General features: G+C 38.0%; 2 protein-coding genes across 3 annotated transcripts in view; both read left to right on the forward strand.

Moving 5' to 3' along the window:
* Positions 1-2923: 2923 nt before the first annotated feature.
* Positions 2924-21676, forward strand: part of LOC139983457 (ankyrin repeat domain-containing protein 13C-B-like) — a 30611-nt gene continuing 11858 nt past the window's right edge. The window contains exons 1-3 of one of the 2 annotated variants that reach the window (XM_071997012.1): positions 2924-3178; positions 7017-7306; positions 19580-19621. In XM_071997012.1, coding sequence (XP_071853113.1) covers positions 7186-7306; positions 19580-19621 — 163 coding nt within the window. In that variant the 5' untranslated portion in view covers positions 2924-3178; positions 7017-7185. The remainder of the gene's footprint in view (positions 3179-7016; positions 7307-19579; positions 19622-21676) is intronic. The other variant, XM_071997021.1, reaches the window with a different exon arrangement.
* On the forward strand, positions 7344-12827 carry LOC139983365 (zinc finger BED domain-containing protein 4-like). The gene has a single exon (XM_071996886.1). The coding sequence runs from the start codon at positions 8982-8984 to the stop codon at positions 10845-10847; it is 1866 nt and encodes a 621-aa protein (XP_071852987.1). The 5' UTR covers positions 7344-8981; the 3' UTR covers positions 10848-12827.

Below are 21676 nucleotides of genomic sequence, written 5' to 3' on the forward strand. Positions count from 1 at the left end.
GGGTCCTTCATGAAGACACTAACGCCGGGTCCTCTTTCTTAATTGCCTCTACTAAACTAAAACATTAGTGATAACAGAATATATGTGTTAACTAGTGAGTTACGATCGTAATTATCGTAGTAGTATCGTGCAATTTCCCTAACTCGAAAAGAAGGGTTCATGGTGTATGGCAAAACACGGTTACTGCATGCACCTTTAGGCTAATTTTTCAACATGTGGTATGTACAATGCTGCTCAACAATGAAACCTTAAGTAAATGTTTTTTCTGTTATACTCCGTGAACCTTCAAATAAGCGCGCGTCCGGCATGACCACCATTTGGACCGCTGATGGCGCCGCGGACCGTTGAGAATATGGTGGCTGGATTACTGTAGGCGGCCCACTAGAGGTCCAGGCTGGCGAAATTTTGGCCATCATCGGGCCGTCCAGCAACCACTATGGTTTATATGCGGGGGCCCTCCGCACGTGGCCCTCTAGAGGTTGGCCCCCGAAGGACCCGCTCTCGCGGCCGGGCCACTGCTTCACTATTTTATATTCAGCATTTACAAAACTTTAGTTCAGAACAGACTATCATGTCAAAAGGAAAAGGAAACTTTAAAGGTTCAGCATACGTGACCAATGGGTCACTCAAGAGTATATCCTATAAACGGCAAGTATCATGTCATCGGTGCATTCTTCATATCTCCTCAAGTGTATTACAAAAATGAGAATACATCATTTTTAATCTCATAGATTTCCCGGCCCCCTCCATACAAGCACGGGATCTCGGAGATGTAGTCGGGCCCTTGACACACAGGCTATCATGCCAACCCTCCAGGCTTGTCAGTCATGTGTGTGCATGCCTCCATTCCCACACATCAACTAGACCAGGGGTTCCCTAACTGGGGTGCATGAACCCCCATGGGGTGCGTGCGTCCATCCCATGGGTGCGTGAGACGTTTCTGAAAGTCAAAACTATAGTACTTTTTGTTGAACAAAAATCTGATATATTATATAATTTAGTAATGTACAAATGTCGTACCAATCGACAAACTCTTTTCGCGTGCATACGCATATGTTGCCATAGTAGTACCGTATACCGTGCATGTGATAAATAACTGAATTATGAAACAGACGCAGGCCGCATGACTTTGGTGAAGTTGGTGTATGCATGACAGAACAATATTACACTATGAACTTGATCTTTTACGATTATACTCACAAGTCACATGGTCACGTGTGAGCCGAACTTGCGTGTTTGTCAGAAAGGACAAAGCGTATATAGATTGTAGATTGTTTTGTAGTGGACTGTATAATGGCATTTTTGCGCACAAGCCTTCTAACGTACATTCAACAAATGATGATGATGATGATGACGACGACGACGGCGACGACGACGACGATGTTGATGACGATGATGATGATGATGATGAAGGAAACTTTGAGATATGTCAACTGTTTGGAATGCTTCTTTAAAGGATGCTGACGTCGGTGGTTTCTCTATGTCCATAAATGACGATTTTTCAATTTAACATTTTAGGCCTTACAATTGACTTTAACAGTGCCTTTTTTTGGAAGTGACCCAGACTAAGTAATTCAGCCACTCTGATTGTTAAACTATGGTGGTGAATGGATTGTTGCTCCAAAAAATTAAAAATAAATCAAATCAAATAAATACCGCAGTAACGTTTGACGGTCTGCAAAGTATCGAAAATATTTTTCAAGGCTTAATTAATTCAGTGATCTGATCCCTCTCCTCTCTATATTGTCATGTACAATCAACTACGTGTCAATAACTGACCACAGCAACCGCCAGTGTAGCAGTAGTATGTTGTCTCCTGCATGTAGAAAGTGTCCGCCCGTGGTATAGCGGCTATAGCCGCTATACCACGGAAATAATGTCCGCCTGGACTCCTTGAAAACTTGGTCCCCATGAAACCAGAGGATACATGGTCCCCCGCGGGAAAACCTCAAGGAAAGGGAACTTTTTGATAGGACTGTTTCAAATGAGGCGATATATAGTAACTATCAGAAAACTACCTATTGCGATAGGACGTAGGTTTAAGTATATAAACTGAGAAATATCTTTTGATGTTAGTATGATTACACAAAGCTACTTTCAACTGGTTTCATTCATTTCGTAGCGTGGGAAAGCCGCTAATGTAACCGACTATCGGTGAACTTCCAGTGAAAGTTACAAATGCCGTAGGACCGTCAGGCAGTCAGAGGTTCCAAATAAGCCACGGTACGTGGCGACACGTTTGGTCGGTGATTAATAAATGACAACAGCTGCATATCCGAACTTGGAAGGTTAGTAGAAATAATTGTATAGGGGCTACCATTTTGCCCAAATGTGTGTGATTTCATAGTGCCACCAGAAAATAAGCCAAAGTATATGCAAATTAAACTATTGTTAAGAAAATAACAACCAGCCTTATAGTGGCCGTGGGGTTTCATCTCCACATCAATGACATCCCCTAAACGGATGCAGATTTTTACTTCCCTTGTGCATCTTTGTCTCAGACCATCGAACAGAACGGGGTGGTACGTGTCACTGGTGTGCGTGGAAGGGGAAGAAGTATTGTCAAAACAAAATTTGATTTATAATGCAAATGTTACAACAAAGCTTACTCTTTTCAAATATTTATTTTAGTAAAAGGTCAAAGTGATATCCGTTAGGAATACTAAACTTCACCGAAGTTACGTTGCGTGACTCGCTGAAACCCAAACACATACCGGTACTTCATATTGGGTATGACCGGAAGGAATATCACGATTATAAACAAAAATGCTGGACGAACACTTTTGTCCTGCCGGACATAATTTATGAGTAAATAATATCCGGTCAGAAATATTTGCCTGGTGACTAATGTACGGTTGGATATTATCTAATAGTGGGACAGACAATATCAATGTTACACCGACACCAGCCTCATAAATCTCTCAACGAAGACTGTTTTTTAAACTTGTACACTTCAAAAATTATCAAAGATTTGCTGGCGTCCCATATTTAAACAGAGCCACCGCTCAGCTAGTTAGCTGTAAACAGAAAATAACGTAAACTTTCCGGAGTGCTTCTTTAACGTTAGTTGTCAACCAAAACAGTGCCTGGATTTGATTCTTAATCCTATAACTAGCACCGATTTCGGTATCAAGGTGGAAGCTTTCTGTTTTCCTGGGGACTACCCTATTGGTAGTAGGTATAACTGTCCCGTCTATTATGTTAACCTTAGGCTACCGATGTAAACAAACCCAACCAGGCGAGATCGTTCCTACCAAGTACCAGTGCATATACTGTAACTCATGTCACACTCACAGAAAGTACATCATGTATTTGTGTGATATAGGCTACAGCCTAAGTTAGACACAAACGACTTGGGCTTTTTTGCACCCTTTCGCCTAACCTGTACTGTAGCCAACAATAGTGCATATATAATATCCTAGCTGTAGGTAAGCATAGGAATTAGGAGTACCACCAGACCTAAGTTAGCCTTTACTATCCTAATTACTGTGCTACAGGCTAGACAGTAACTAAGTTGGAGATCCATAGACTTGTCTTGTTATAGCTCAGTGACTGAGTTATGCCTGACACATGTTCTCTTTAGGCCTTTAAAAGTTGCTGTTGTTTCATATGATTTGTGTGATCTAACAGTTACATAGCAAGCTGAAGTTGTTTCGCCATGTTGGAGTAGACTTAGAGCTTGGGGTCTGGCCTTGGCTTAAGCTTGCACGGTTTCGTGAAAACTTACAACCGGTTTTTCTCTAGCAATAAACCGAATCTGGCTCAAAAACCGTTTTTTTTCCCTCCCGAATTGCATTGAAAACATCCAAATCTTGATCGCTAAGGTGCATATTTTTGAAGCTTACCAACAGCGGGTCCAAGTCTGTTCGTTAGCAGTGAAGGGTAAAAATTAAGGAGAATAAATTCAAGAAATGTTACTGCCTTCATGACTCACATTTTATTACCCACGTTAACTAAACTGAAGTAAAAATGTCAAAAAGAAATGTGTTAGTGAAATGTTTTCTTAAAGTTTTAACATCACGTACACGTATTGTTTGTCTTGTGTTTACTATACTTCACGAAGTTCAAATTCGTGTTCCAAAAAAAAATCACTGTCATGTTATATTATATGTTATATTTTCGGAGATTAGGGCCGAGCATAAACCCCATTATGACCAATTGGAGATCGTAAAAACAAATTGCTTTACAATATGATTGGTCCAATATATTCAGTAGTGGCTGACAGAGTGTTCAAAGGTACCAAATTGCACGAGGCTCTAGCCATGTTCGCGGGTGGTGTCTTGGCGGTAAAATAAATTTCTCTTCAAGGAGTGAAGAGAATTTACCGTCTACACTTTCAAGTAGAAGTTGAAAAATATCGCTGGCAAAAGCGGGGATTAGGTCGGCAAAGAATATAAATTGTTAACGTTAAAGTTGGAAACGTGTGTTCATCAACGTAAACGAAAACCAACTGAGAGACGCCTTGCCTGATAACTGATAAGAAGAAATGTTGAAAGGAAAGGAAACTAAAATTTATTAGCATACAAAGAAGAATTGTCCAACAGCAACATCTGTAATTTCCAGCCATGTATGCAACATTTTTACTCCTTTAATATTCCTTGACTCAAGCCTGACGCCATCTTGTTAATAATGGACTGTGATTGTTCTAATGTTACTTGTTGCATCTTAGTTGTTAAACTCAGAGCCCCCCCCCCCCCTTGTGATTGGTCTAATGTTACTTGTTGAATCTTAGTTGTTAAACTCACAGAGCCCCCCCCCCCCTGCGACTCTACATGTCGTATGGTATTGTGGATTGCGCAATGTACCTTTCAAGTTTTAACGATCATTTTTTGAACACGAACTGTGCTCAATGTGTTTGAAAAGATTTTCTCCATATCCTCTATTGTTAAATTGAAGTTAAATAATAAGAACAACACAAAGAAGCCAAACATGGATATAACAATTTATTTTGAACTGCATCTCGTCATTTGAGTGTGTACTTCTCACAACTACTAACGTTGGCCACCAAGGTCTGCGACTCTACATGTCGTATGGTATTGTGGATTGCGCAATGTACCTTTCAAGTTTTAACGATCATTTTTTGAACACGAACTGTGCTCAATGTGTTTGAAAAGATTTTCTCCATATCCTCTACTGTTAAATTGAAGTTAAATAATAAGAACAACACAAAGAAGCCAAACATGGATATAACAATTTATTTTGAACTGCATCTCGTCATTTGAGTGTGTACTTCTCACAACTACTAACGTTGGCCACCAAGGTCAGTTCAATACTACAAGGTCACCTAACTGATTCACGCATATAAGGGCTGCATAGCCTAATGTTAGGCCTAGCTATCCACCCTCAAGCACTGGTGTGTGCCGATCGTATAGCTGACAATGTCGTCTATCAGAAAAGCTTTCTCTTGTTGCAATTTACTTTCATATTGCAAAAGAACAGTAAATAGGAGAAACAAAAGTCAACAAATGATGGATGGAAGCTTTAACTTTGTTTTTTCCAATATTTGCAATTCACATTTTGGTTTTTCCGTTTTTTTCGGTAGTACGGTTTTCTTAAAATAAAAATTAGTACCGAAATTCGGTCGGAAAAAACCGGTTTCGGTACTAAAACCGGTTTACCGTGAAAGCCTACCTTGGCTGTTGAGATTTTGCTCAGTAAAAGTATAAAGGCGGTTTACATGAAGGCAAAATAATACCTCCCAAAGCAAAAGTAGACATAGGCTAGGCCTAACTTAGCGATGACTTGATGGGACCTGGAAATATGTTAACAGAAACCTTAATTTAAGTTCAATATATATTTTCAGCTTTCATCTTGCCTTTATTTGTCAATAGAAATAAATTTGTGTTACTGTACTCCATATATAAGCTCAGTGCAGATTTGTATATTCATCCTCTTAATGGATCAAGTCCCTTCTTTCTCTAGTCAGATTATTCCATTTATTTTCACTGTAACTAAGGTGTCTGACACGTGGTTGTCAGTGTAATGTGAGAAATAAAAAAATATACCAAACTTGTGTCAAAATCCCTTAGTGACATTGATTTATTAAATGAAGTAAGTTAAAGGGATTTGAAATGTTGTTGTCAAGATAATTTGAGAATAACAAAACAACTTAATCACTCTAAAACAAGAAGCCATAAAAATAATGGAAGAATCTGACCAGTGGGAGATGAAACTTGATTAATGTTAAGTTTTCTCATTTGCCAAGAGTGAAATTAATTAAAATTTGGTTTATAATGTGATGTTCTTCATAGAAGACAATTAAAGATTTAAAAATAAATCGCATTAGACCACAAACCTGTGTTCAGTGTCGGTGAAACAAAGGTTGTGAAAACAAAGGAATAACATGACAGAAAAGTAGGCAGTCAGTCCCTTTATATCATGCATGTGCATAACTACTGTAGCGAATGTTTATTCATTTAAATAAAACTAGAATTAAGAAAAGACTTGTAAAATGGTCAATCTTTGATGGGATTTGTAGCTATTTCAATGATTTCTATGCCTGTTAGAGTAGTGAGGTTCATGTTTTCCCTGCTGTAGGTGTTCGTAGACCTTTAAATACCAAAGCTGATTGTAGTGGTCAGGAATGGTTAGTTTGTGCTAATAATTTGGAATGCGTAAGAAGGCTTTTTAAGATCTAGCGAGTCTATGATTGAAGCAGAGTCAATAAACGGTTAAATTATAGTTTAACTTTTTCGTTCAAAACTTTCAAACTGCTTCACACATCGATTGCACTGTACATGGCATGCAATGATTACAATGATAAAAATTAAGAGCAATTGTGTAATGTGTGGTAATCTCTAAAATATAATTTTAAATAAACTATTTGATTTCCTGTCACTCCTTGGATTAGCATGACACCAGTAGTGTCCAATGCGTATGTTTCTTACTCTGTATCGTAAAGGATACAGTTACAGTATACATATTTGCATTCCAAGATGATACTGAGGTCTTCATGACAATTAAATGCCAAATTGAGCATACTTTTTCAAAATCCTTTTAAACTTTGTGTCTTTCAGCATTTGTTTATTGAGACGACGAATAGAGGACCTGGATGCAGATCAGTCCTGTTCTAGGCTATTCGGAGGATGCTTTTAATTTAGTCTCTGCTGTACTCTACTACTGTAGGTCTCAACACACCAGGTTACACCAAATGATCATCTCATCACAGAGCCATACTCTGTTACCATGACAACTATAGCAAGCTACCCTGACTATCCTCTGCATGAGGCAGTTTTCCAGAAGAACATAAAGAGTCTTTCAGCGAGACTGAGAAATGGATGTCAAGTTGGAACAAAAGATAAGCATGGTAAGCTGCACAATGACTATTTTGTATTTGTTATCAATCGATGGCAAACTTAGGGTTTTGTCATTGTGAATTGAAGAACACTGTACTTCTTTGACAAAATGGTGTCTTTTAGTAGGAAATAATGAAGAGGATAAGAAAGCAAACCGAGCCATGAATAGCCTTGATATCTTGTACTCTGAATCTTAATTCCAGGGATGTATAAATCTGCAAACATACAAACCAGTAGTGTTGCGCCGATATTACCAATATCGGTTTTGGCCGATATCCGATATTATCATCCCAATATCGGCCCGATACCGATACCGATATTTTTTAACAGACAAAATAAAGGCAAAATCGTACTTTTAGTCATGCATACATTCACAAATAAATCTTCAAGTAAACAACAAAATATGGTGTTTTGTTTTCCTTTTGTCCTAAGTTGAAAAGAATGACTTTTTTCCTGGTTTTGAAAAAGAGAATGGTAATTGAAACCCAACCGGAATCTTTTTCACAACAGCGCTGCACACGATAATAAAATGGACGCAGTAAATGTGAGCCTTAACATCGTAGACTTACAAGAAGCTACAGTGTTAACGTATGCTTGCCAAATTGCATATTAATTAGTTTACGAACTGTCGATCACAATGTAATATTTATTATAAATTTAAAATGACAGTTGCAGGCTACGTTTCAAATATCAAACTGGAACATTCAGCAAGACTACGTGAAGCATCGTATTCAACCGTGAAACTACCTACCACACAAGTTCAAAGAATAAGTACAACATCCTTCTTCTAAACACTTTATGTAATGTATTAACGCTTCTACAACGGAATACCAATTGCGCACATTCCTGGAACAACAGGTGAATTTATTAGCGAGCCCCTGGGAAAACCCGCCATTCGGGGACACGTGACAGCTCACATTTTTCAACACACCTCAAACAGAGGTAAACAATGGTTAGTGGAAAAGTCGAGCCCGAAACGTATAGAAATACTGTTGTGTGACGTAGTCTACTTCAACGCAAGATGAATGGCGATTGGTCAGTACAATCTGTTGGAACGTTTCATTTAGACTGGGGTAACAACGTTTGACTGTCTATAAACACAGGGCCGCAGCACATGACGTTGGGTTTTCTCGTTTTTCTTTCCGAGAAATGTTTCTTCCAACAATTGCCATACGCTACCAAGAAGGTCAAGGGAACTGACATTGACACAGATTGTCACTAATGTAATGAACTTGATGAAATAAAAATGATGATGAGCGAGCGACAAAACCAGCAATTATTTTTACAAATCTTAAAATTTAGGGGCTCAACTGAAAGAAGTATTTAATAAGAAGCATGGGCGGGGTGCAAGCAAAAGTGGATGAAAGTTGAAAAGTTCATACACCTACAAAATAAAAGAGGAAAAAATACATGCTTGGAAGTTTACATGTTCAACGTCGAATGACTGGAACCCCGAACCCTAATGACGATATTGACTGACAAATGGGGTTCTAACCGGGGGTGGGGAAGGGCAATTTCCAGGTCCTGTGTCCTTCAACTTTTAGAACCCATTTTTATGATACTTTTCCTTCCTAGCTTCATAACTTTACAAGCTGCAATGTTGGTCTCACCATTTGCTTGCAAAAATTCAACCAGTTAACATCTCTCTCTAATCGTTTGCCGTGTTCATCATCTTAAAAAATTAAGATGCCTCGAGTTAGCAAAATTTGGGATTATTTTGTTGTAAACGCAGAGGACACAAGGAAAGCTAGGTGTACACTATGTAGCACATCTATTTCTCGTGGTGGCACTTACTCAAAACAATTCACAACCACCAACTTAAAAAGTCATCTGAGATGCAACCATGGTGCCATATACAAGGAATTTGAAGAAGCACAGAGGACGGCAGAAGCCCAAAAACGCCAAGCTAAGGAAGATAGGGATCGAGCCGGGCCATCAACATCGAAGCAGGCAAAGCAGGCGCACCAAATGCAACTGAAACAGATGGTGGACAAAGTAACCCTTTGGACGGTCACAGATCCCCGTACGCTGCGAGCGAACGCCCGTTTAGCCGAGATGATTTCTCTAGACCTACAGCCATTTAACATCGTGAATAATGTTGGCTTTCAAAGACTTTGCTCTGTTTTAGAGCCAAGGTACCAGCTGCCATCTCGACAACACATAAGCAGTAAACTTATTCCAAACATTTTTGAAAGAGTGAAAGCCAAAGTGAGCGAAGAACTGAAGGACATGAGTTACATCAGCTTAAGTACTGATATCTGGTCCTCAACTGTTGGGGCAAATTCGTTGATGAGCCTGACCGGCCATTGGATAAGTGAAGACTTTGAACGGAAGCATTGTGTTCTAAACGCTTCATCGTTTGTCGGACGCCACACCGGTGAAGCAATTTGTGCAGAAATTGAACGAATGTTGGCTACATGGGAACTGGAGCATGGAAAAGTTGTTGCCATTTTACGTGATAATGCAGCCAATGTCATTAATGGACTTACTCGTACTGGGATCAACCACCAGGGTTGTTTTATCCATACTTTACAATTAGTTGTTCACGATGGACTTTCAACTCAACGATCGGTAAATGACATGTTGGCCATTGGAAGGAGAATTGCTGGACATTTTAACCACTCCCCACTAGCCCATCACAGATTGCAAGAGTTGCAAGTAAAACACGAACTGCCACAACACCACATTACTCAAGATGTTCCAACCAGGTGGAACAGTTCATTTCTTATGTTGGAAAGGCTTTTAGAACAAAAAACTGCTATAGCGGAGTACGCTAGTTTGTATGATATCCCTGTGATGACGACAAGCCAGTGGAACCTGGCCCGAGCACTTGTTGTATCATTGCGGCGCTTTGAAGAGCTAACCAGAAAAGCGTCAGAATCAGCTTCCTCGTCTTCAATGGTAATACCATCAGTTACTATGCTACAGCGTTCCCTAGCTAAACATACAGATGATCAGGGAATAAAAACTCTGACAACAGCTATGTATGCTTCCCTAAATCGTCGATTTGATGACATGGAAAATAACAAAATCCTTGTTTTAGCCACATTCCTCGATCCACATTACAAGTGCGTTTTTTTTAAAGTAGCAGACACGCGAGCGAAAGCAAGCGATTGGCTACGTGAGGAATCGTCATTGCTAACCACAAAAGTAGATGTCATAGAGACACAGGAAGAACAGCCTCACCCGAGAGCGGTCGACACATTCGACGATGAATTTGATCAATTTCTGCAGGAGAAAGGAGCAATGGCTCCCCAAGCTGCTCAGGGCCAACACATTGGGCAAGAGATTGGACTTTTCCTTGCAGACCCTTTGCAGGAACGTTCTGGCAATCCATTGCAATGGTGGAAATTCAATTGCCATAGATTTCCCTTGCTGGCAAAGTTAGCTAGGAAATACCTTTGCGTCCCTCCTTCAAGTGTACCTAGTGAGCGGCTTTTCAGTGAAGCAGGTGATTTGTATGAAGAAAAGCGAAACAGGCTTGACCCAGCTAAGGCAGAAATGATTCTGTTTATCAGAGGTAATCTACCTAGATTGGACTTTAAATATTAACTAAGTATGCCCTCGAACTTCTTTTCCATCCAAATGCAGACAATACGCTTCAACTTAATTGCCGCTATTTTGTGCATAATGTTGGATTCAAGCATGAGCTTAATCATTTTCGATATTTTATCTTAATTTGCCGGAGCAATTTGTGTAACAAATTGATATTTGTTTTTGTCTTGAGAGAATTTGAAACAGTTTGTTTGCAAGTGAAGGACATTAAAAAACTTCTTGACACTGGAAAACTTTCTTCTGATCCTTGTTCATATTCCAATTATTCCTTCCTGCTTTGTTGTTTTATTTTTCATTTTGGAAGAATTCACGATTAATATTTTATCTTCACCATTTGTTTATATTTGCAACTCAATTGGTAAGAAAGATATTTCACCTGTAAGACTTTTAGGCAGAGAACTTGAAAATGATTTGAAAAAAAAAAAGAAAAAAAAATATCTCGCGCCCGCACGTATGTGGAGATATAACAGTTTTGTTGTAAATATCGTTTTGTCTCACCTGCTTTTAAATTGTTCGATCTTTCCATTCTTTTTTTTTTAATTTTTTTTTTAGAGAAAAAATGTAAATACCTCTGAGCCATTTCCAACTGTTCTTATCTTTTCACTAGTTTTCAAGTAAATCACGATTTGTAGCACCCTTCTCCTAAAACTTTTCTTGTTATTTCTTTCTTTTTTGCCTATTGATGATTTGAACGGACCTGGGTGATTCCATTTCTAAAGCAAATATTTCCCAATCCCCAATGTCGCGCATGCCATGCAACCGTAGTATACCGCCTGTGATAGTAAAACTCCGTAGTCGACCCTGACCTACCCAGTCCGCATCTCTGATACTGGTATTACGTGGGGGACAAAAATTATTACTGCTGAAATAACACAACTTGCAGTAGCTGCAGTGCTCGCTCCTCCCTCAAATATGTCATCCGCTTCATTCAAGATTCTTGGCTTATTTACAAACAACTTACAAGGCTAACCAATCAGAGATAATGTAACAAGCAACTTCAAAATGAATATTCAGATTGTGACTGACAGTCACCGCTTCGCGCGCCCCATGCATACACGATCCGAAGAGCTAGCTAACTGTACTGAACTGTGCAGTTTTGCATCATGTTCAAGGTTTTCACGGAGGCCTACGAGAAAATGAATGGTTAGTACAGTGTATATATGCTGCACTAATGTTGTGTGTAGGCCAAGGTTCACGAAGGTCATTGGTTATATTCGCGCGCCGTAGACGTGTTTTAGAGGTTACGGAGGGTCAGGTTTCCATGGATATTAATCGAAAATGAATAAGAGTTTAACTGACGCTAAAGAAATGGATCGTCTTGGGCAGATTAAAAAATCATTGCAAGTATAAATAAGTAGCTCTGCTGTGAAAAAAAAAGTTCAATATCGGCTTGCTGTTATCGGCAATTAGGCAAAATTTTACCGATACCGATATGCTGCCGATATTGCAAATATCGGCCGATACCGATATTGAAAACGATTATCGGCGCAACACTACAAACCAGTCAGTGTTAAACGTTACAGACAAATTGGAACCTTGCAACAAGGTTTACAAAGTTGATAGTAGGTTTGGTCAGTTAGATGACTGGCAAGCATTCTGAACTTACCATGTACTGATGGAGTTTGTTATTCCTTATTTAGACTTGCTTGCTCTAAGAATATTGCATAAATTATCCACAAAAACCCCCCCATCTGATTATCAATTTATCATGCCTCCAAAATGGAACCACTGGCTAGATTAATTTTATCAACCTGTGTGAGGTCGTTATTAAAAATGAATGGTCAATTTTCAAACAGAAAAGACTATAATTAATAGAAATGTATAAATTTAAATGTATCTGTGGTGGTAAGTGGAACAGCAGTTACAAGATTTCTAACTTTTTTTTAAAGCAATTTTTGACTTAAGTGTAGATAACTGCAACGTACAGTATATGATGGGAAGGTACAGTAACACAGCACAGTACAAGAAACAAACTACTGTATGCCAAAGGCTGTGGTTTATAATCATTTTCACCAAGCAATCGGGTCAGGGGCAGGATTACAGGGGCAAGGGAGGGGGGGCAAAACTTACCCGCCTCACTTTTTCCCAGACCTCGAGTTGGCATTTTTTTATCCGATTCGGTGGGTAATTTGGTTGGTTATGCCACAGTAATATTGACAACTCTGCAAAAATGTTACTGTACTACTAGTACTAGACCAATGCAACAGTGCCCTTTAAGCAACATGCCACACATGACACATGTGAACCTTCCTCCAGAATTGTTGCTAAATACTGATGACTCATACATCTCTCTCAGTGATGGAGTCTTGGTCACCTGTTGATTAGTCACTTCCAAGTTCCATTAGATCACACAGACCTTTTCATATCCTCACTCACATTCTCAGTAGCTCAGTTAAATACCACTCAATCGTTTCTTGAATTAATCACATTGAGAGAAGTTGTTTTTGGTTGAGTTCATAAATTGCATAAACATTGAGAGAAACACTGAAATAGACATGGAGAAAGTTGTTAGTCGGTTCGCAACCTGTGAGCAATATCAACGGGCACCGTCATTTGTTATTTTTTCATGTCGCATAATAAATCTGGCAACACTTTTATGCAGATAGCAGAAAGGAGTAGTGGGAAAATAACCTATAAATATTGCACCATATTACATCACGGGGCTTTATAATATCCAAACATTTCTCACCCCCTCCCCTTAGACCCCTCTCCCACATTTGTCCCCCACTTTCAGACTTCAAATCCCCTCCTCCCACCCTCAATGGGATGCATGATTTTTCGCTTTGAGCACCAGGTTAATTGCTCTGAAAAATAATAACAAAAGAAATGGAAAGGAATGATACAGTTGCAGTAGATGCATGATTCAAAGACCATCATAGTTAAATAATATGGTTGGCTGATTGGCAACTGACCTTCATAAGCATGTAATTGAATTATCAGATCTCTATATACATGTATGATGTATGATTCGTGTTAAAATCTCTTTCCATCAGGGTTTCAGATGCTCATAAAAAAGTGCAAGTTTTTATTCTTATTTCATGCGTGGGAGTGCCGTCGACAGAATATGTACTAAGCTGCACACACACTTCATTAATGTACACCATTCTTATATGCTAGTCATTAGTCAATATACATGCACTTTAAAAGCTTGTTCCGTTTCCAACTAAATTCGAGCTGGGTACAGTAGTTACACATCTGCAGTTAAAACGCAAAGACATGAAGAACAAGATTGAACTCTGTCCTGTTTCGTTTAATATTTTTAACTTAAAAGTAAGAAGCATCGCTTGATGCATAGCACCAAACTTCAGTGAAGACTGCCTTGCTGCTTAATTTATGTCAATATGAAATTAAAACAAACCATGAAAATAATTCTAAAACTGTGAAAGAAGTTCTGAAAAGGTTGTGTGTGTTTTTTTTTTGTGGAAAATTTATGGGTATTTTATACATGTATGTATGTAACAGTGTATGTACAGTATCTCTGTGTGTCTCATTACGAAAGCTCTCTCATATTTATTGGTTGCCTCAAACGATTTAAGTACCTTCCATTGAAACTGTTAAACTTAGATACTGTACTGTAGATTTGTAGTGAGTCTGTACTGTACAATAGATAAAGACCTGTTACAAGTGCTATTCACCCCTTTTGGATAAATTTGTGTACTTGTACCATGGAGCTATAAACAGATTATAGCTCCATGCTTGTACTCAGTGCATTTTGACATCTACTATAAAAAAAAAACTGGTGTGAAATTAACCGCAGTTTGCTTTATAAAGAGGCTCCTAACCATCCAGCTATCTTGACCTCTGTGAAAGAAAGAAACTACCAGGCCACAATAGCCTATTGTAGCTTCATTTGAGCCTCTAACCAATGAGGGCCTTTGTACTGGAGTTCTGTACATGTGGTCTGCAACTGCTGAGACTAACCATAGAATTTAGCGACAGAATTTTGGTCACATATTTTGGCTTAAAAATAGGTTGGAGTGGTTGTTGTGTAATCATGAATAGTTTACTGTAAAGTAGAGAACATGCACATTATAATGTGCAGGTGCCTTTGATTATGTACAGGTACTGTTGTCTGATACATTCAGATAGTCTTTGAATTTTATGGCCCATGTAAGTCAAATTTTGGCAATTTACCAGGAGATTTTAGGCAATTTCCAGTATGTTAACTTAAGGTCATTGTATGTCAAACCCTCCTTGAAGGCTAGAGATCTAGAATCAGTATACAGTACAATAGGTGAATAGGTGACAGAAAATTGCTTGGCAGTTATTTGTTTGATTTTGTTAATAATTTTCCCATTGTTTGCAAAAGAAAGTACTGTAAATATCCAGCCTGGGGAAGAATTACAGTAGGCCCTCGATGTTTGACATTATGAATGATACAGATTATGAGATTGAAATATTACCACCTGTCAGCAATGAAAGAGGTGAGTGCAGACCACAGATGGGCAGGGTGCAACCCATAGAAGAAAGGTTCTGTGGCCTATGGAGTTTTCAACCCTACGATGTGTTGGTTAAAATATCATAGTATAAAGTATAAGGAGTCAAGGACATCATGAAATTGGGAGTTTGTTCAGTACTTCACTTGCAGTACAATAAGCCCTACTTGAGAAAGGTGGTACATAGTTTTTCCAACATACTGTCTGTGTAAATATGGCATTTGGACTACAGCCTGTTCCTACAGTATGTACTGTACATATAACTTCTGATCTAGATAACTTTTTGTGATTTTCTTTGCACATAATTCAATGAAATTCATTGTTTCAGTTGATTGACTGTAGGGATTGGATGAAGACATCAATTGGCTATTATTTATATATTTATTGTACTGTTAGGCTCTGTTCAAAATTAACATGAATAAGGTTTTGAATAGTACATTTCTACAGGCCACATCAGAAGGGTTTTGAGAACCTTTCTTTTCTGTAGTAGGCCACAAACTAAAATGTAGGATAAAGATAGAAAACAGTTGTATGATAAACGTACTGTATGTGCCAATACCATCCATGTAGGCCTACTGTAGTGTACGTTGTCAACAGCTGTCATGCTGTGTGTAGAACTTGCTTCCATCTAACTCAGATGGTAGGAAAGTATGTAAACAGACTACCATCATGATAGTACGTACTGTAGATGACAGTAGTCAGTAGTACAGTACCTCAATTTCTGTATAAATTCTTACTATGTGATTGAACGATTAAACCTATACAGTACCGTACAGTAGTGCAAGTCAATGCCTTCTGTATGCAATCTGCTAGTAGCTCAGGTGAATATGGATATTATATAGTTCAGATATTTAATTTGGAGATTATTGATCTACAAAAAAGTTGTTTATACAGTGTACATACTAAATGTGTAGTTGTTGCTCTGCATATAATATACAGTACTGTAACTTAGGCTCATTATCTGTGGCATGCATGCCTAATTTTTCCTAAGTAGTTAGATGTATTTGGTACTATTCCTGCACTTCTCATGAGGTTTTAGCAACATATATATTTTTTTGTTCTTCTAATAATGTATACAATTTACATCACTCCTCCTTAATCTACAGGCTACAGGCCTCCTCATAAAGACTGCATTCCCCACTCTACCAGGCCTAGATTATCCGTGGTATCTCCATGGTAAACCTTGTATAAAGTGCAGCTATTCCTGGAATAAGAAGTATCGGTATAATCATAGAGGTAAAAACAGACCTCCATGGTATAATAGAGTATCTCTGGAGCTTGTTGATCAGTTGCAAGAATATGTTTTCGTAGCAATTAGTAGAGCGTAAATACAGTAGACTCAACAAAGGAGAGGTAACGTGATAGGCAAGAATGATGAGAGGAACAACAGTTTGTTTTCTCTCTTGGAATTATAGTTGTAAACCTTCAGTTCTAAGGAGGAGAGAAGAAATAGGGTTGTTAACACTGGGGCTGGCTATAGTCTTGGGGATACAGTGAAGTAAAGCCATTCGTTACATTAACTTGAGATCTATATACTGTACCTGGTGTTTGATATTCACATTCATATAATGGACAGTACTTATAAAGAAAGGCAATTGACACTCTGTATGCATTGCATTACAAAGAAAGTAAACTAAGAACACCCACACCTCCCACTGCCCCCCCCCCCCCATCCAGTAAAAACTCATTTAGTATCTCTAGACAGAATTGGTGTAGTGCTTGTACTCCTGTAATGAAAGCAGTTCTCTAAGCAGTTGTATTGTCAAACTATATGCAAATTTTGCTCTATATTCTGTTTCACCCCAGTACCTGTAGTACTATATAATTTACAGTGCCGGCCATGCGAACTGTTAAATAGCAATTTTCATATATTTGTAGCATACAAATAATAAATGACCAAACAGTAAACATTGCAAATTTGTCTGGCAAATTTCTTCAGGTTCAGCAAATAGCAATACTGTGCATATATTGTATTTGGACCAAACAAATATATATAAAAGATCATAAATATTGCAAATTTTTTATGTTTATGACGAAAAAATAAGAAAAAGAATAAAATTACATATGCAGGCTACTGTTTCTGTACATGATACTGGTAAACATCAATTGATAAAACTGTTTCCAGGAAATCAGGATTACTGAGCTGTAAGCTATATATATATATAATATATACTGTATATAACCAGCCAGTGTATAGAAAATATAAAGGTGAAAGATAATTCTGTTATCATGTCATATATATGTATTATTGTTTATTTATTTTGATGCATAATTTGGTTAATAGTTTGCCTCACATGTGATATATTACATTCTTACAGATGATATTGTTATTCAGCAAATGTTAGACTGGCCCCAAACCGCATGCCGCGCTCTGAAAAAGTTAACTTTCTGTTGCTTGCAAGTGAAGTTTTCTGCTTGTCGCTACATAATGCAGGTCAGTAATGAAACGTGATACCTTGTTATCTTTAGCTGGACCTGAGATGTCCATCGCTGTATCGTTTGTACACTGTGCTTAGGGTATTGACCGCAGCAGTACGGTATGTACTGACTGTACACTAGTGTCTAATTACCGACGGTAAAATGCAAACTGTGTGTGTATTTTCTGGGATTGATGGTGGTGTCTAACACTTCTGTTACACCTCATTCGAAACTAGGTCAGAATATTGGCATCAGACGTTTCATTTTGCGTGAGTCTCCACACCCTTTAAAGCTGTCAACTAGTAAACTGAGCTAAGCTGTAAATAAATTGGTATTCTCTTTATTTTGTAACATAAACTAAAACATTTGCACAGTTTCATACAAACAATCATTAATTAAGTCTTAAGTAGTAATTAAACAAATTCCGAAACACCCATAACGACTTGCGTGTGACACAGATTTACTCGACGGTACTGTACATGCACATTACTTTCAATTCATGGAAAATCAGAAAAACATGAGTTGCCTACAGTGGCAATAAATCTAATGAGATATAGATCTGCCATGCAGCATGAAAAGAAAACATAACTTCTGTACCAATGTGATGAATTTACGGATGATAACTGTAAGTCACAGATCCACTGTTCTCTAGTGCATGTAAAATTAGTTCATTTTACATACATGTGTATTTGTGTTAATTGCTGAGAAATTTCCAGAAAGAAGCTTACCTGTACCGTACGTACTGTAAGTTAGAACTCTTAATATTAGAAACAAAAATATTCTGCACTATACAAAATAGTATTGAAGAGATTAATAAGGGGGACGTACTGTAGCTAGTCGAAAACGTAGAAATCATTTATTTTGAAGAAAGCGAGTCAAAAGGTGGGTTGGGGGAGGGGAGGGGAGGAGGAAAGAATCAAGGAAGTACAAACAGTTAAAGAAAGTTTACTTCTGAGTGTCAAGGTCAGTACTTCAATCTATAGGTGTGACCACCAATACCATTCTTGTGTACACCATGTAAGCAGAGACCATAAAAGAGACACTAGAAACATAGTTTGTGTAGCAGTTTTGAATCTCAACTTTTTCTCACATCAAATACTATGGTTAAGCACTGTGTGCACACATGTACCAGTTAGGACATTTTTTGCATATCATTTTTGGGGAATATAAATTATATTTCCCCTGATCTTGAATTATATCTTTCAATTTGAGATTTATTCTCTTACACAGGCAGTTAAATGCTGTACAGTACAGTGTGTGTGTCATGCCAGATTCAATTTCCCAATCTGGAGAGGTCTTTTTTCATCATTTGCCATTTTGAACCAATTGTATTAAACCGAAGTATATACACCATAGCATCCTACTACACTATACACTGTCTGTTGACATCACCTCTGAATATCTGCAGTGCCTCACACTCTTACTTAAATATAAACCAGGATCCTCATTTTATATTTCATAATTTCACCGGAGCTGTGCTACTCTATTATGGAGTCGACTGGTAACGTTTTACGCCATAAATACTAGAAAGCCAAGATGCAAGTGTTCCTTTTGAAATCATCAGATACCTCGGTTAACCTTCAACATCAGAATCAATAATTGACTGAAAGTTACAGTAAAAAGCAAACAATGTTCTGCATCCTGCTAATAACAATCTGTTATTATTATTATCTGTGAAATCACACACTTGCGTCCGTATAATTATGCAGATATAATCGTTACAGTCCAGATGTTTCTGTCTTAAAACAACAGAATACAACATATGTCATAATAACGCTTACAAGTTCACATAGTCAGTTTAGGTCTTTTGTATACTTTGTAATGTTTCACTTTTCCTCCGTCAATTTGATATGTTTTTTTTTTCTTTCCCTGCAGGAAATACAGCCTTACACTTAGCAGTTATGACTGGCCATAAAGGTGAATTTAATCTGCCTTGATGTTTGATATCTATTTTGCAATTATTCAGGCTTAACAGCTTTAGTTGTAGTACAGTCTATTGTCTATTGAATATCGATAGCCTATTGTTCGGTTCCTTTGGTTTCCATCATGCATTGTGTTGACACTTTTGATTGACCTCGGGACCTTCTCAAATTCACATCACATTTGTGCGTGTTGTAATCATTGTTTTTGCTGGTAGTTTGGGATTGTTTGCTCGAAGCTTAATTGAACATCAACCATCTCCTGTGATCTCTACCAGCTAGTACTGCAGTGGGGGAGGGAGGGAAGTAGGGGATGGGAGAATGGGGGACAGCGAAAAATGCATGACAGTGTTCAAGTCCTTCAGCCCCCCCCCTCCATTCATCTGCCCACCATGGAATTCAAGTATAATGACATGCACACTTGGCCCCAGACATTTTGTTCTATGTTTATTTGTGTTAATTAAGCAGTGCTTTATATATGTTAATTGGAATGAATAAGTGAATTGTAATGAATAATGTGCCTTGGTCCCTCCCCTCCCCTCTCCTGCTATACCCGAAACAGTTTTGTTCATATATCAGATATCATTTATCTTTGTCCTTGTTGTCTTTGTCCATTTACCTTTATCCATTTTGTTGCCACTGTGATATCTGTTATCATCAGATTCCGGGTGTTTCAAATATTTCTCATTAGAACTGCCTATATTTTGAGATCATCCTTAGAATTATTACTCCTCACCCTGCTGGATGAGTCAAGATTAACCAATCCATCCCTTCAGTTCACTGTTCGCTTACACTAATTTACCACCAAACTTAGTTGAATTTTTCCTCCTTCAGTCTTAAGACATTTTAATCATTGGAAAAAAAAACTTGCACTCTCATCAATGCCTGGTACAAATAATTTGAAGAAAAAAAAAATTCAACTTTTACAGCAAAAAGTGCTTATTAAATGGAAAAGTCGATAGTAATTTTAACATGCTAACAGTTATGACTGATGGCAATGAGATGACCTATTTGCTAGATATTAATAAAAGTCTGTGGGACGACCATGCGCTCATCTTGTTTGTCAAATTAGTTGCTGGTTTTGTCATTATGTTCACATCATTGCCTGTTTAAATAGTAAATAAATATATTTTCAATTCAGCATCATCCTCAAAATGCATGTTATTAATGTAAATTTGACAATTGAGATGAGTGTGTGTCTGAGTGTGTGCATTATCATCCCATCAGTGAAACATGTACATGTGTAGACTTGCTAGGTTGGCTTAAATAGTATTTGCGTTATGGCCAAATCTCTGTGTTAGAATAGAAATATTGACGTATTAGGATAGATTGATTTTAATTGATCTCAGGTCTGATTTGCATGCTAGCCTTCAATGTGGTTGTATCGTAATATGATAAAAATCTACAAATTTTGGTTTAGTATATAGGCGTGGATGGGGGTTGTAGGGGGTGTAGCAAAGTTAAGAATGGCAATCTGCTTAATGCATAATCATAAGGTTATAAATGGCAATCTTACAGTAGGTTGATATGTAGTACAACAGTATTGTAGGGAGGGGTGGGTGGGGGGGGAGGTGTAATTGCCCTTTCAATCAAGTGCAAAAAGAGTAAAATAATTTTTCTGCACAACCTTGTGCAGACCTATATATAGGTCTACTTTTTATCCTAATTACACTTCAGAATGCACCATTTCTCATCTAGAAATCAACAAAAGCAAAGTTAAGAATGGCAATCTGCTTAATGCATATTCATAAGGTTATTTAAACGGCAATCTTACAGTATGTTGATATGTATAACAACAGTATGGTACTGTATGGCATCAAAATACCAATTAGTTGGTGGTGATCACCTATGGAAGCCATTTCTTTCGGTGGGGGGGGGGGGGATGTGCTGGTGATTGATCACCTTTGAAGCTATTTATTAGCTTGTGGTGTGCCAGAAGAGAGAGGATAAACAGTATATATCTTTAAATAATGTTTTGCATCTCACTTTATTCTCTGTTATAAAACGAAACCAGAAATCGTTTTTTTCTTCCCAATATCATGGATCATTTATA

This window comes from Apostichopus japonicus, chromosome 2 (genome assembly GCF_037975245.1).
Source record: "Apostichopus japonicus isolate 1M-3 chromosome 2, ASM3797524v1, whole genome shotgun sequence".
Lineage (NCBI taxonomy): Eukaryota > Metazoa > Echinodermata > Holothuroidea > Aspidochirotida > Stichopodidae > Apostichopus > Apostichopus japonicus.